Below are 16,446 nucleotides of genomic sequence, written 5' to 3' on the forward strand. Positions count from 1 at the left end.
GGGTAGCCAGTTTGATGGAAGCAGCAGCTAGGGAGCGCTTTCATAGCAACCATAGTTTTCTGCTTAGCAACCATAATGTTTACTTAAATTGGGAGGTTTAGGGGAGCTGACGGGGTCTGTGGGAGAGGGGGAGTTAGCCGGCCATCCCTAGGCAAGCCACTTTACGGTAGAAACTGCACGCAGCCCCTGCAAGGCGAGCTTTCCCCTACCCCCGAACCTTCCTGTGAGCCGGTCCTCCTGACGCGACATCCTGACGCGACATTCCCCCCTCCCTTTTGAAGCAGATGGTTCCTCCCGTTGTCCCAGCTAGTTCAGGTTCCGCGCTCGGGAGTCACAAAGCGCGGGGTCATGTGGGCGGGCCGGTGCGCTTTGTGTCGTCAAGGCCCCGCCCCTTGGCCCGCCTATCCGCGCACGCCAGCCCCGCCTCGCGCGCGCCGCCCGTGCAATCCCCGCTTAAGAGACCCCGGAGTGGGGCGCTCGTCCGAAGTCAGGCCGCGTCCGCCATAGTGCCTGGCTTGGAGGTGTCGCCGCCGCTCGGTGAAGGCCCCTGAGCCTGGGGGGGCAACACAAAAAGGGAGCCGGCGAAGCCCTGGCCGCTGCCCAGCGGCTTGCGGGCGTGTTCTCGCGGTTCCGGGCCTCAAGGCGACGGGAGCGAAAGGCGAGCGAAGCGCGGAGGATCCGGCGAGAGGAAGCGTCAGGGAGCCTCGGCGGTGTCCCCGGGGTCCGCCGAAGCCACCCGGCCGCCGGCTGGGGCCCGGTGTGGTGAGGAAGTGCTCCGAGGCCTCGCTGAGGCCTAGCGCCGGCTTTGTGTCCCAGGCGGCGGCGGCGGCGGCGGCGGCGGCGGTGGGAGGCGGAGCTGGGGGCGGCCTGCGGGAAGGCCTCTCCTCCGCCGACCGCGCGTTTTCGGCCTAGGCCGCCGGGCCGCTTGTGGCCTCCGGGGAGCAGGCGCCAGGGGTTTGTGTGCGGTGGGGGCCTGGGCCTGGGGAAGCTGACGCCGGTCGTCCGGAAGCCAGGAGGAGGCGTGAGGCCGCTCGTGGACTCCGGGCCTAGGCCCTCTCCCCTCAACCTTCTCCCGGGGCCTGGGTCACCCCAATCCACGGAGAGAGAGACCCGCCGGGAGGTGCGGCCGCGCTATGGACCCCTGACCCTGTGGGGTCGCTCGGACTCTTAACGTGTGGACTGACCGCTACTGACTGCACCGCCTGCCCCCGTCTCTGCCGGCCCTGTAGCATGAGCGAGGGGGGCCCAGCCGGGTGACATTGTGCCCGTTGGCGGATTCTCGATTTCCCCTTTCCCCCGTCCTCGTCCTCCTCCTCCCCCATGAAGTGATTCTGAGTATCGGGGGGGGCTCTGGATTATTGTTCTCACGAACCCCTGCTTATGGTTGGGGGGTATTTAATCTGAGGCCTTAGGGTCCTTCGGTGTCTTTGAGTGTTTTGTGTGTACATATTTTGCTCTTAAAGTTTATAAATATACATACATTGAGAGTGTCCACGTCTCCTCGCTGAACCTTAGGAATCCTTGGCACCATGTCCTGTGTGCATTATAAATTTTCCTCTAAACTCAACTATGATACTGTCACCTTTGATGGGCTCCACATCTCCCTCTGCGACTTAAAGAAGCAGATTATGGGGAGAGAGAAGCTGAAAGCTGCCGACTGCGACCTGCAGATCACCAATGCGCAGACGAAAGAAGGTAAGTGCCGCTTGGGCTTCAGATACTTGCTGGCTGGAGAGATACTAGTTAGAAGGTGCCTGGCAGGAAGCTAACCGCCATTATGTCTCTAGTGGGACTGTTCGTTCTAGTACTTTGGATACAACTTTCGTTGATAGCCAAGGGGTGCAGCAGCTGGCCTTGGAGTTTCACTGGTTTATTTGATTTCTGCATATACTTGGGTCATCAGTAACATGCTAACCCCAAAACGTGGAAGCCTAATTATTCTTTTCGATGTTTTTTAAAGTGAGAGAGGGAGAAGAGGGGGATTGCTATCTAGATTCTTTGGGTGCTTGTCTTAGGGCGTTTTCTAACTTATTTTCCATCAGGAGGAGAGGAGAGCCTATTCAAGGCTTGTTTGTTCAATCAGAAAAAAAAAAAAGAGAGAGACATCTAATTTTCTAACAGCCTAACAACGTTGTGGAGTTTGATGGCAGATTTTATGTCCTGCCTTTCTCCCTCCCCGAATTTATTTATTTGGAGTTGCTTGCCTGTGTTGTGGAGAAGGGATCTGAACTTTAATTTTTTTGAAGATATAATCAGTGTTGGAATTGTTTTTGGATCTTGAAATGTTCTGATGTCACTGCTCTTATCTTGTGTGTCAATTCCGGAATTAGTAATACGGCAATTAAGTAGTTGAATTCTTAGTTCATCACATTACTCTTAAGATTTAGCAATTCATAGGTAAAGATCAAAAGTACTGATTTTTTAAAAAGTAGTAATTGCTAGATTTTACATGACTGTTGATACTAAGGTACTGAAAAATAGGCTGCTACCATAGAACACAATAAGCCACTGATTAGAATCTTTAGATTCTTTGCTTTTCCAAAATATTTGATAGTATCTGGAACTTAATAGTAGATAAATGTGTCTTTCCTGACTCTGAACTTGTTTTGGTTTTTCTGAGATCAGTAATGCTGATAGGTAGTTTTTAGCAGTTCAATGTCCTAAAAGTTATTGACGGGATAAGAAGGAATAACATGAAGTTACAATTAAATTAGGGTATTTTTTTAGTCTTTTTTTTTTTTTTTTTTTTTTGATGGGGGTTTCACCATATTGGTCAGGCTAGTCTCGAACTCCTGACCTCAGGTGATCCACCCGCCTCGGCCTCCCAAAATGCTAGGATTACAGGCGTGAGCCACCACACCCGTTCAGTCACTAAAATTTTTATCACACTTGAGGTATGACATGAATTCAGTGGGAGGTCCCCCACCTCCAGCCCGTAGTTTAGTAGGTAGAGTAAATCTTGTCTTGTAGAAGACCAGCTTTCCATTTATAATGCAGACCTAAGTGTAATTGTATTAGGTTAAGGGACAGTAGTGCTGGTATATCATGACTCAAAAATATTAAGGAAGAATTTTATTTGTCCAGATGTAAAATACTGTGCTTCCCCAGTTTTTAAAATACCCTTCTATGATAATTGGAGCTATTTGTAATCCTCTGCCTAAGGAGAGGAAAGGCTGGTGGTGGTCATGAACAGTCGATAAACAGCTTTATTTAAGTGCATCACAGGCATCCCTTAACTGTAACAGTCACATTTCACAGAACAGATAGGTTTATAAGAAGTTTGGGCCATCTTGATATATTCAGTATGAGAGGAGAGACAATATGAATGAAATTAAAGGCTATTAAGGCAGTTTTAATCGTCATATATTCAGGTTTCATATTTTGCTGCAGTATTACACAATTGAATCATTAGGGCTAGGCCTTATCCATCTTTTTGACCCCACACTTGAATGCAACTTTTTTTTTTTTTTAATGAGGCAGAATTTCCCTCTTGTTGCCCAGGCTAGAGTGCAGTGGCTCGATCTCCGCTCACTGCAACCCCCACCTCCTGGATTCAAGCCACTCTCCTGCCTCAGCCTCCCGAATAGCTGGGATTACAGGTGCCTGCCATCACACTCAGCTAATTTTTGCATTTTTTGTAGAGACAGGGTTTCACCGTGTTGGTCAGGCTGGTCTTGAACTCCTGACCTTGTGATCCGCCCGCTTCAGCCTCCCAAAGTGCTGGGATTACAGGTGTGAGCCACTGTGCCTAGCCTGCAACTTTTTTTTTTTTTTTTTTTGGAGACAGAGTCTCACTCTTGTCACCCAGGCTGGAGTTTAGTAGTACCATCTCAGCTCACTGCAATCTCCACCTCTGTGGTTCGAGCGATTCTCATGCCTCAGCCTCCCAAGTAGCTGAGACTACAGGCGTGTGCCACCATACCCAGCTAATTTTTTTATTTTTAGTAAAGACAGGGTTTTGCCATGCTGGCCAAGCTGGTCTCGAACTCTTGGCCTCAAGTTACCCACCCACGTGGATCTCCCAAAGTGCTGGGATTATATGCAGCACTTTGGGAGTGAGTGCAGTTTTAGACTGGGGTAAATTATAGTTTCAAAGAATCCTTTCTACAAATTAAGAGTTTTGTGACTTTGTGTAACTTAAATTTTTTTTCCCAGTCCAGGAAAATAAATGATACATAATTTCAAACCCAGAAAGCCAGAGAAGTCTTTTTGCCCAGCACATTTTCTTCTTTATATTTGTGTGAAATGCCCTTTCTTGGAGAAAGCTTTGATGTTAGGAGTTGTTGAGAAAAGATAGCTATGATGGAGAAAACATGTATTTTATGTAATCCTCAAATTAGGAAAGGAAAAGATATTGAGGGTAGCTACTTAACTAGTTTTATGGGAAATAGTAGCCAGTGTCACTGTGGTAATCTTTTTACCATAGTTAAGGTCCAGTTTCTTAATTTCATTCTTATAATTTTAAAATCCCTATTCTGCCATGTTTCTATAAAACATTTCCTTACAGTTTTGGAATTCTGTCCATGTTTAAGACCCTTACATCTTTTTTTTTTTTTTCTTTGGAGACATAGTCTCACTCTGCCCAGGCTAGACTACAGTGGCACAATTTCGGCTCACTGCGGCCTTAACCTCCCAGGCTCAACTGATCCTCCCACCTCAGTCTCCACAGTAGCTGGGACTACAGCCACACACCACCATGCCTGGCTAATTTATTTTTTTGGTAGAGATGGGGGTTTTGTCATGTTGCCCAGGGTGGTCTCCTGAGCCCAAGTAATCCTCCTGCCTTGGCCTCCCAAAGTGCTGGGATTATAGGCTTGAGCCACTGTGCCCAGCCTATAGGGCCCTTAAATCTTGATAAAACTAAAATGCTTGAGTCAGAATTCCATGTATTTTTAGACAAGAATCTTGCTTGTTTCTAGACTATATTTCAAAATGAATCTCAAGTAATCTTTGTTATATATGAGAAACTTTAATACTTTTCTGTACACCGACCCCTGAAAAACAAAACATACTTCATTCTGAACTTAAAAAGTGTGAGAGATTTGGAAGCTGAATATGAAATGTTTGTAAATGACCCTTCTTATCTTTCTTACTTTCCATTTCTCAGATTTATCTTGTTTTTCATTTCATCCATTGCCTTTCATGTCTGGGGTCAAAAAAACTGGCAAGCAAAAAGGGTCTTTTGAAGCCAACAGACTACTTATTAAGGAGGTATTTTAAATGAAATACCCCCCAAGTGTCTTTATTACCCCTAGAAAGATACTTTGAGAGGTAAGAAATCACCATTGTAATTCAGGTATTTAAAAAGTTAGAACGTCTCTTTGGAAGGGCATTGAGTCACCTTTTAGTTTAACACAGTACTGTGCTAATCAAATTAATAAGCTGTCTTGAAAGCTCTTGTGAGTGAGTTGAGTTGTTATATATTCAGAAGCTTCCTGTCAGGTGTTAAAGTTTTGTTTCTAGAATTAATTTTTAAAAAATGATGCCACGCATGCTCTCAATTTTTCTGACTCAAAGCTTTCTTGGAATTTGGGACTATGATGAACTATCCAAGATAATGATTATAGTCCTGCATTGGCATGGCTAAATCTAGGAAATTGCCTAACTCTAATAGAATACTTCTGAGTTATAGCCTTCTACTTGAAGTATATAGAAAACAACCCCTGAACAATTTCGTTTATAACAGGAAATACTGTTAGCATTATGACTAAAAATAATGAAACTGATACACATAAAAAGCCTAAAATGCCTACATGCATGGTAAGCTTAATAGTTGGAAGAACAGTGATAATCACTTGGGGCAGAGTAACTTCAAGTGAAGTGAGTAAACTTAGTGACATTAAAAAGGTCTAGTTGTGTAATTAAAAGAGATGGATATATTTTTGCATCTTCTAGGTAATTTTTATTTTTGCCAGTTTTACAGATTCTTTCCTTAGCAAATCTTTTTACCATAGTTAAGGTCCAGTTTCTTAATTTCATTCTTCTAAAAGTATTGCGAATAATAGTCCAAGGAGTATAAAAATGAGATCCATTCATCTTCCTCTTGGTTTTCCCAGAAAGTGACATCACTGTTTATCTAGTGGCTAAAGCCAGGAACCCAGGGATTCCTCTGACCTGATTCCTCTTTCTCCTTCATCTTCCCAATATTCAGTCCATCAGCAAGCTTTGTCAATCCAACCTGAAAACATTGTCTTTCTTCTGCCACATCCTAACACAGGTCATCATTATTTCTATCTGGATTGTTTAGCAGCTTCGTTATTGGTCCCCTGGTATCTACTCTTGTTCTCCTAGCAGTTCGTGCTCCACATAGATACCACGGTAGTCTTTTTTTCTTTAACAAAAAGCAAATCATCACTTTGCTTAAAATCCTTCTGTGACTTCCTTATGGACTTCAAAACAAAATATAAATCAATATATGATCTGTACCTTTGTGTCATTCTTCTCTTTTATTTTCTTAGGCTCACCAAGCTGTTTTGTGTCATTTTTCCACATGCTTTTTTTATCCTCTGCCTGAAATAGTCCTCAACCAGTTTTTTTCCCCCATATCTGGCTGGGTTCTCAGTCTTTAAGTGTCCAGTGGAAGTTCTGAGGGGCTTTCTTGGAATCAACATTCTATCTGAAGTTGTATTCCACTATTCATTCCTTAATGGAATGAATAAGGAATGAATTTTATTCCTTCAATTTAATTTTTAGTCTTTCTTCCTCAGTAATAATTTCTGAGTGCAGGAATTATAATACTCAAATGTTTAGAGACTAGGAGAGAGAGAATATCTTCATTCTGAATAACAGCTTTTTCTCTATTCACATGTTCAGCATTTCTGGCTAAACTAAAGAATGATAGTATTACTGAGATTGGGAGTTCCACAAAAGTAGGGGTGCTAGAGCCAAGAGCGTAATGATGATATTTGTTGTCCTTTGAAAAGAAGCTCTCTTATGGCTTTGGATGTGTTCTGACAGTTATCAGTAATCTAGATGCAAAGAACGTGTAGTTATTATGTTTAAGTTCATTTCCCATAAAATTTGTATTTGAAGTCTTCTAATTCTTGGGTACTCACCCAAATCCCAAATGGAAATTCGATTTTGTCTTTTTGTTTACAGAATATACTGATGATAATGCTCTAATTCCTAAGAATTCATCTGTAATTGTTAGAAGAATTCCTATTGGAGGTGTTAAATCTACAAGCAAGACATATGTTATGTAAGTATCAAATCTCATGTATTTCTCAAAATAGACTTTTTCTTAGTTTTTTTTAATTTCGTGAGAAAGAAGTGTGTTTTAGAACTGAACTCATCACCTTAATCTTAATGAATACATCTTCTCAAGACTATGAGGATAGGGATTTCTTCATTTACTTGTTTTTGATTTCTTCCCCCAGTTAAATTGACTTAGCCTATAGTGAGAAGGGCCATTATTAGGAAAAATGTTTGCTCCGTATGGGCAGTATTTATGAAGACAAGAAAGTGATATTCAAATTACTTCTGTACCCTTCTTTACCTGCGTTTTTGGAGGTGAGGGGCTTTGATTTTCTTCACCACAAAAATTTAGTGTTGTAGAGATGTGTCCTAAATATTTTGACAGCATCAAGAGTATTCAGTAATGCTAATATTTACTCCTTATCAATAAGGGGCTTTGGCTGGGAGGCATAAAGTATGTAGGATTTATAACTACAGGCACTGGAATCAGGCTTAGGTTTGATTCCATTTACTGCTTCATACGAGTTGTGTGACTTTGGACTTTGGGTAAGTCTCTGTGCCTCAGATTCCTCAAAAATAAAACAGGGATGTGAGTACTTAAAACCCTAGAGGGTTGTAAGAATTAAATAGTGTCTGGCACATGGTGAATGTACATTATTGGAGTAGGAAAAGAGCAATCTCCCACAACTAGTCTAGAGCTAATATTCACTAACCTGGGGCAGGATTAAAACCTTATATCCTTAACTTTCTTCACTTTCTTGCAATTTTAGTAGTGATAGCAGATGCCGTAGTGAAACAGGCAGCAACATAGGTTATTTAAAGTGTAGTGATTTTCACTTAGAATTAGGTAGCTTTGTTTGATTTTGGAACAAATTGTTTGGAGTCAATGAAAACTAGAATTTCCCAGTGCTAGGGAATGGAATGTGTTCTTGAAATTAAGGTTAAAAATAGTCATTTTGGAGTTTTACCTCATGTGGGCAGTGGGTATTCTAATATTTTTCTCATTAGTTTGTTGTAAAGTTACATTCCATATCTTAACACTTGGAGGTCCTTTTGTGCAGTGTCTTCCATATAGTAACAACTTTAAAAAGCTGAATGCTTTCCTTGTTGTGTAATTTCCAAGTGAACTTAATGGCATGTGTTCTTACCTTTAAATGATTCTAAGAATTATAATTTTTTTTTTCCTGAGACAGAGTTTTGCTCTGTTGCCCAGGCTACAGTGCAGTGGTGCAATCTTGGCTCACTGCAACCTCCACCTCCTGGGCTCAAGCTTTCTCCTGCCTCAGCCTCCCGAGTAGCTGGCATTACAGGTGCCCACCAACACACCTGGCTAATTTTTGTATTTTTAGTAGAGACGGGGTTTCACCATGTTGGCCAGGCTGTTTTCAAACTCCTGACCCAAGGTGATCCTCTCACCTTGTCCTCCCAAAGTGCTGGGATTACAGGCGTGAGCCACCGCACCCAGCCTAAGAATTATAAATTTATGGAATTAATTCCTACAATCTAGTATGAAATTTTCCTTTAATTTACCAAGTGCTTTTTTAATGGCAAACATTGTTTCTGTAGATTTTTTTTTGATAGAAACTCTTAGGGAAAGAATTATTTGAAGTACATGGCAAAATAAGTTACCTCTTCCCAGAATTATATGTTAATTTACAATGTATAGGATTCTGTTTGTGATACATTTGCCTCATAAAATGCATCAGTTTTTTGAGCAAATACTAGAACATCAAAGCTCATTTTTTTTCATCTCAAATTCCAAATTATACACAAACCTAAAAACTCCTGTTAAATGCTAACATTTCTCTGTAGTCAAGATGCCTTAAACTTTAAGCATTAAAAGGCTGTGTTTAGCAACTCAACTCCTTCTCCTTTGAGTTGTGGACTAAAAGAATTTTTTGGGGGTTTATTTGTATGTTTTTTAAACATCAAATTGTCCAGTTCTACACAGCCATTTAAGTCAGTTCTTTTCACTAAAATACTCTCAGATTAAATGTGTTTTCCTGGGAGTGAGAATTTTTGTTCAGTTTTGTTTTGGTTTTTAAGAAATGGGGTCACTGTGTTGCTCAGGCTAGTCTCAAACTCCTGGGCTCAAGTGATCTTCTCACTGCCTCCCATAATGTTGGGATTACAGGTATGAGCCCCCTCACCTGGCCTCTTGTTCAATTCTTGGTCATTGTTTTGAGACATTTGAAAAGTAAAAATAAGTATCAGCTTGGCTTTTCAGATTTGAAAATTAGTTTTTGGAGCACAGCAATTTCTCAGGGATCCAAGTTACAAATGTTACAATAGTGGTCTTCCTGATGTGTGGAAATTTACATCTGAACCTATTCAGAAACTGAGAAACAACATAATTTAGTTTTTCAGTTTATTAAGAAAAAAACACATTTCTAAACATAGAATCCGTATACTACCTTTCAGAAAACACTTGTTTTAAGTGGCAAGATACTCCTATTTTCACATTCCCTAGTATGGAATTTTTTTCCAAACCACAAATCTATCTCAAAACTGTTCAAAGGTGGTAAAGATTAATCAAAGTAATTTATTCATTCAGAAATTGGCTGTTATATACCAAAGGAAAATTATGTTTCTAAAAATGTGTGATTGAAGATGTTAAAATTTATTAACACAAAAATTCACAAATAGCTAATGTTTTGTTTTTATTTTGTTTTTTAGAAGTCGAACTGAACCAGCGATGGCAACTACAAAAGCAGTATGTAAAAACACAATCTCACACTTTTTCTACACATTGCTTTACCTTTATAATGTAGCAGTCAAGTAAATCATTTTAGAACTTAATATCCAACTGATCGTAGTACATATTGTAAATAAAATGTATTTTGATGACAGCTCAGTTGAATATGGATATATGTGGCATCATTTGCACACTTATTTTGTAGAAATGGGTAATTGTGCCCATAACATTGTTTCATATTAAATATGATAGCATTCTCCCTGTATGACACTGTGTTGTACAGTTAATGTATGATCTTTTTTAGATCGTTTAGGTTTTACACTAATGAACATGATGACATGTTCTACATCTGTCTGTCTATAGTTAGTATTTTGTATGTATGTACAGGCTGTTGTGTGCTTTTTGTTTCTTGCAATAAAAAATGTTTGGAGTGTATATTTTGCCATTTTCACGTTGTATCACTTAGTTTTTGTTAGTTTTTTTTTTTTTTCCTGCCTGATTTATGGCTTCCAAAAACGCATTAGCAACATGCAAAGCTTATATTAAAGTTTGATGCTTTCTCCAAGTTCAAACACATCATATAAAAGAGCTTTCCAGAGACCATTGATGCAGCTTTATTATTTAGTCTTGCTTTATTTGGCATTTTGAGCTCCTTCTTTTGTTTACATCTGTACTATAAAGTGAAACCTGAAACTGGAGCCCCCTATGGTCTGTCTCAGTGATTTTGATTTTATATAAATTGATTACATTGTTTTCAAAGTTTAATGAGATCTTCCACTTCTGTCTAGTTAGCACAGATGTCCAAATTAAAATATTTCCCTCTTTCTCATAAGATACTAAAATGCTATGTTAATTATAGGCTTTTGAAAGCTGTAGCTTATCAGAGGTAACTCCCCTTAACCAGGATAACACCTTAATTTTTGTAATCACAGATTAACTTTAATTTGTGATACCATTTTAACTTTGAGCTCTTAAGTAAAAAGTAGCAGCATTCCTAAGTTGTGGGTGAAGTATCTGTTTCATAATACAGGTCTATCATAATTGAGTTCTGTAAATGTAATGGTTCTCTAAACATTTTAATGCCTAGGCTTGATACTGTATACAATGCAAGATGTCTACAATCTTCATTTAGAATTCAAGGGTATTGCTTGCTATTTCACATTATATACCTTTTAAATACTATTGATCTTTGTATATGAGGCATTTCACTAACCTTGGATCATTGGATCTTAAACATAATACAGAGTATCTGAACATTGGATTTGTTCTTTATAGTATATGGCCTTTAGTTCTTGTGGAACTAAATACAGTGATTCTAAGATCAAAAGCCTTAGTGTTGGGGTTTTTTTTTCCTCTTTTTGGATATGGACTTTTTTTCTTTTTTTTTTTTTTTAAGCGTAATGCTGTAAAAACTGTCCAAGCTTATGTTTTGCTGGTAATTGGTTTAAAACTGATTTTTATGTATCCAAATGCTAGCCTAAATTAGATTGACTATCCTGGTGACTGTAGTAGTTAATGTAACACATTTTGTATAAAGTACAGTTTATATAGTATTTAAACTAATTCAGATGAAGTTTTATTTCTTGAAAACAGTTATTTCCTTTTTGTTTAATTAGCATGTGTATAAACACAAATCACATGTTTATAAATAAAGTTAACATTCTTTTAGCCTTGTGTGTTCCGGCATGTCTGTATTACATTTATAAGAAGCAGTTTATTTAAGCTTATTTAGGTTTCTCTTTTCTTTTCTTTTTTTTCATACTTTAAAAGTGGCTTTAATTTTTAGGTAGAATTAACTGAAATAGATATAGTAGATACCTTGTTGTCCCCATCATTTATTTGCTTGGGGTAAACTTGCTGGCATTTAGGATGAGAATATATTCATCAAGCATAATTAGTGCCCATCTTAGGAGATGTCAGAGTCATGTGGATTGTACACATTCACTAAAGCAAAGTAAATAGAGGCACTAAGCCAAATTTTTCTTATCCTGATTAGTAAAGCAGATGTATAGTTTTGGTTATTGTAGCAAACTCTGATGAAGGATGGATAGCTATTTCCATACTCCCCAGCCTTGTTTTTAGTCATTTGTCCATGTTGATACTCTAAAACTTGATGTTCTTCTGTAGGATCCTTTAACTTCAAAAAGCAAGTATAATTGGCATAAAAGATTTTAGATCCTTGCTCCCCAAAAGATGACCCCTGATTAGATACAGGGAGGTGGGTTAATTTTAATGTCTACAGTCTGCATCGGTCAGTTTTGTGAAACTTTAAAGTGGCAGATTGTTTTTTACCATTGGTATCTTACCAAGAGTCACTATTTTTATTGATTTTAGTAATACAAATTCCTAATCATTTTTAAACCATTCTTTGTCAGCATTTTTCACTCATTTCTTAACACCTTGCTATATTAGAAAACAAATTGGTTGCTTTTCTAAATTTGAGGTAAATTTGACTTCTTTGTGGACTATAAGATATTTAGGGGCAATTGTGATTATTTGGTGGGAAAAAGGTATTTAGGTGCAGTTGCATATCTGAAACCACTTCAAAGTCAATAAATATATAATAAGTTGGCAGAAAGCTTAAAAGAGCACACAAAAAGCACAGTATAAAAACAAAAAAGTGTTAGGAATGGGATAATTTTTTTGTTCTTAGTTTTTTAGTTCCAGTGGTAAGAAAGTTAACATAATTACTTTCTTTCCAAAGAAATCATCAGTATTTGTATTCTATTCTAACTAGTAATGGTCTATTTTTAAAAGCTATTTGTTTCATTGGTTAGAAAGGTAGTATAGATGATGGTTGACAGCAATTTTCATCTAGTCCTTGTTAATTAAAATCAGATAATTCTTGGTTGGTATAAAATCCTTAAAATAGATTGAGTAGGTAAGAATTTATTTTAGATAAAAATAGAGTATGCATTATTTAGGTTTTTTTTTTCTACTTACCACTTGAGATTAGTTCTTAAAGGAAAAAAATACTTTAAAACTGGACAAGAATGACATTCCATTGGCAAATTATGTAATTATGCATTAGGATGTGGGATTAGTGCATTATGAACTCTTTTATAGTTCCCTGATGTGGAGCAAAGAAAGAACTTTTGTCTGAATAAACATCCCAGTAATATTCATCAAACTAACTTTTAAAACCCTAAGATATTTGTGAGATGTGTCTTATATTTAGCCAACATTATTTTTTATTTACATTTATTGATCCCTGTGGTGGGCATTGGCTAAGAATTTTATTTTGAGACTGGTTACATTTCTCTTTGGGGCTCTTAAGTCATGTTACTTTTGTTTTAAAACTGTTAATTCCCTGGAACATAGAATACCTGATGAAGACATTTTTCTTTGATCCAGACATCTTGTTACATTCTCCATTTTAAATGAAGAATTCTGACCTTACAACATGTTGAATAAGCAACCCACTTACTACATAGAAAGCTGTAGGGTAGTCATGTCTTCGGGATTGTTTGCTAAAGATTTTTTTAAAAACTGATATTAAAATTATTTCAGAGGATCAAATCATGATAAAAGTTTAGTGTTCAACTTAAAATACATTTTTATTTTTATTTTATTTCGAAAAGGAAATGTTTTATTCCTCTTTGCGCAGAGCGGTTTATGAAGGTGGCTATCTCCTGACTCCACACATCTTTTATACAAAGATGCCTCTTCAAATATGCCCAGTTGTCTTCCCCACTTCAGAGTTACAGAATTGGCAGTTAGTGAGTGGGGCAGAATGCTCAAGACTCAATATACATTTTTTAAAGCCCTCTTATATCCTTTATATATACTTGCTCTGTTTGATTAAATTAACTTTCTTCAGATACTAGAATCCATCATAATAAGTGACAGCTCTGTCGGCCTTCTCCTCAGGGTGCCTTTGTTTTTCCTGTTTTTGACTTAACATCTTTGCCCTGATAAAGCAGTAGTTTCTTTCACAAGAAGCTACTCTTACTCTTTGTATGAGAGAATAAATAAACATACTCAGACTGAAGAGTACATTTTCAAAAATTAAAAAAGTAGCAATTATATACGAGCTGCTACTTACTAAAGCAATTATCTGAGTCTTTAAAGGGCTGTTTGTTTTTACAATGTTGTATAATGGCCTTGGAGGAAAATTAGATTTCTTATTCTCTTCATCCAGTGTACATTGTCTTGAGCATTGTCAAATTTAGAGACCATAGAGAGACATGGGATTCCTAGTATTCGTTCAGTACTCTGAACAGATTTTCTGTGTGATACATTTTTTCCCCATTTTTTCATTGTAATTGAGTCCCCTCTTCCCCTCCCCGTCCAACTGATAGCCTTTTATAACTGTGTGGAATATCTAGAGAAGAATGAAGTAGGCTGAGCTACACTTTCAAGCTTAAAACCAAATAACATTCTTTAGAAAACTAAGAAAATGCCCAATATTTCAACATTAAGTGTCAATAGGGAGGGGCTAAATGATCACTTTAAGATGTTTTCAGTTTGGAACTTGAATGTGTGTTTAATTTTTTGTGAACAGATTGATGACTCTTCCGCGTCTATTTCTCTGGCCCAGCTTACAAAGGTATATATATATATATATATATTCTTGAAAATATAAGTCTTTTTCTAACATCATTTTTTTTATGTGGAACGGTTTTTTAAGAGGGGTTGGGGGAGGATGTATTTTGCAAAAGCATTGTACATATTATTACTATCCTGTAAAGAGTAGTTGCTGTTTTGAGAAGATAGGGGAGTACTTTGTCAGCCTCAGCGTATTGGAGTATTGTTCATCTTCAAGACAGAAGAAACACATGAAGCTACACTTAAGTATTTTTTTTCCCCATACGTTTTGTTTAATTATACATTGGAAACTAACAAGGTTCTGGAGGAATTTCCTGGTTTTGGCTATAAATTATGTGGACTTTTTTTAAGCAGCCAAAACAGAAGATTTCCTTTACACGGACGATTGCGTGGTTATTTCTTGAAAATTTGACTTGATCCCATGAAGGTCAATATTTTAAATGTGATACAGTTGTTTCTTTATGCTATAGACCTGTAGTCTGTCTACATTAGAAAAAGTTTTGAACAACCTAATTTGTTTGAACACAGACTACATGAATTGTGTAAGTGTATAAAGCTGTTTGCAGGAATATACCAATGTGTATGTTTAGCAGAGGGGCAAATTGTTACCTCCTGAATCTTTGTATATGCCATGTTTTGCGATAAGATTGCTTGCATTTTCTGCTCAACGATGTGTATCTTCTGTTTGGGAAAGCACTAGTGATGGATTACTTTTTAAAGCAATATATTTAGCTTGCAAATTGTGCCTTTAAAAAAAAAATAGGCAGACTTTTGAGGGCCAAGAGGGAAGCTGTCCAGTTTTCCAAAAATCCTTTTTCCCTGCTGTCAGAAATGTGAAACCAAATTTAGCAACCAAGATTAATGAAAAGATGGGTTTTCCATTAGTGCTGTCCCTATCTTGTCCTTGGCTTTGTTATGTCCTTTCCCCTAGACTGTATCCCAACAAAATGTCCTAGTAACAAATTGCTTTTTAAGCTCCTGTTCTGGGAAAATTAAGCATTAAAATTGAGTATTCTAAAACATAAAGTGGACTAAAGCCATCCTATCTTATAATTTTCTAATGCAAAGTGGTTTAGTATAGAGTTAACACTTTAGAAGTTTATAGTTTACTGTTTTTATTCTTATGTACTGTAAGGACCATATTTGAGTTTTTGGTCTATTCCTACCATTGTTTCTTTGCGGGGAGGAGTTGGGGAGGTTTGGGGATTGTTTTTCTTTCTTTCTTTCTTTCTTTTTTTTTTTTTTTTACTACAGGTATTTGTAAAATAATGTTTGGGTTCAAACAAATTAGTTGTTAAACATCTGTAATCCAGTTTTCTGTAAATGTTGCTGTTGTTCTAAGCTCTGTTAATGTTAAGCATTCTTTGTATATAAAATTACAATAAAATGTTAAAACTGGTTGCTTGTTTTGTGGATGAATGTAAAGACAGACCCCAGTGAATGGCTGATATGAGTGCTAAATGCTTGAAGATTCAAGTTACTAGAAATCACTCCCTTAGACCCTGCTTATATCTAGACCTGATATATCATACCTCAAAGATGAAATTCATAAAACTTATCTGGAGAGTTTAATTTAAAATTATAATGCTCAATGCACATCCTTTGCACTTGATTTGAAACTAACATCACTACCTAAAGAGCCTTCTACTTCTAATATCTGCTGCATAATATGTTCAGTCATTCTACCCTCATCCCTACCTCCACATTATAAGTATAAATTATAGTCTTAATGCTCTGACGCTTGAATTTTTAAAACATCAAGTGTTTCTCTTCTAACTTAATATCATTTTCTTTAACTTGTAGAAAAGTAGTATGCAAGTCTTACTGTAAGGTACAAACAGGGTCTAAGGTTTGAGTGCCCCCAGAATGACTTTCTTCAGCCTTGCAGACACCCAAACATCATGTAATTACCTAAGGAATTCCCAAGTGCCTCTTTCAGGTTATACGTGTAAATAGTTGTTTTTATGCAAGGTTAGTTAGATACTGCTCTTTACAGGATGAGTGGTGTT

General features: G+C 37.9%; 1 protein-coding gene across 4 annotated transcripts in view; it reads left to right on the forward strand.

Moving 5' to 3' along the window:
- The first annotated feature begins 467 nt into the window (after positions 1-467).
- RBBP6 (RB binding protein 6, ubiquitin ligase) overlaps positions 468-16,446 on the forward strand; it is a 33,018-nt gene continuing 17,039 nt past the window's right edge. For 2 of the 4 annotated variants that reach the window (XM_012464637.2, XM_012464638.2), the window contains exons 1-4: positions 468-1,695; positions 7,099-7,198; positions 9,871-9,907; positions 14,394-14,438. In XM_012464637.2, coding sequence (XP_012320060.2) covers positions 1,530-1,695; positions 7,099-7,198; positions 9,871-9,907; positions 14,394-14,438 — 348 coding nt within the window. In that variant the 5' untranslated portion in view covers positions 468-1,529. The remainder of the gene's footprint in view (positions 1,696-7,098; positions 7,199-9,870; positions 9,908-14,393; positions 14,439-16,446) is intronic. The other 2 variants (XM_064362580.1, XM_064362581.1) reach the window with 1 other exon arrangement.

This window comes from Aotus nancymaae, unplaced genomic scaffold (assembly GCF_030222135.1).
Source record: "Aotus nancymaae isolate 86718 unplaced genomic scaffold, 86718_ANA_hifiasm-v0.15.2.pri h1tg000049l, whole genome shotgun sequence".
NCBI classification, from domain to species: domain Eukaryota; kingdom Metazoa; phylum Chordata; class Mammalia; order Primates; family Aotidae; genus Aotus; species Aotus nancymaae.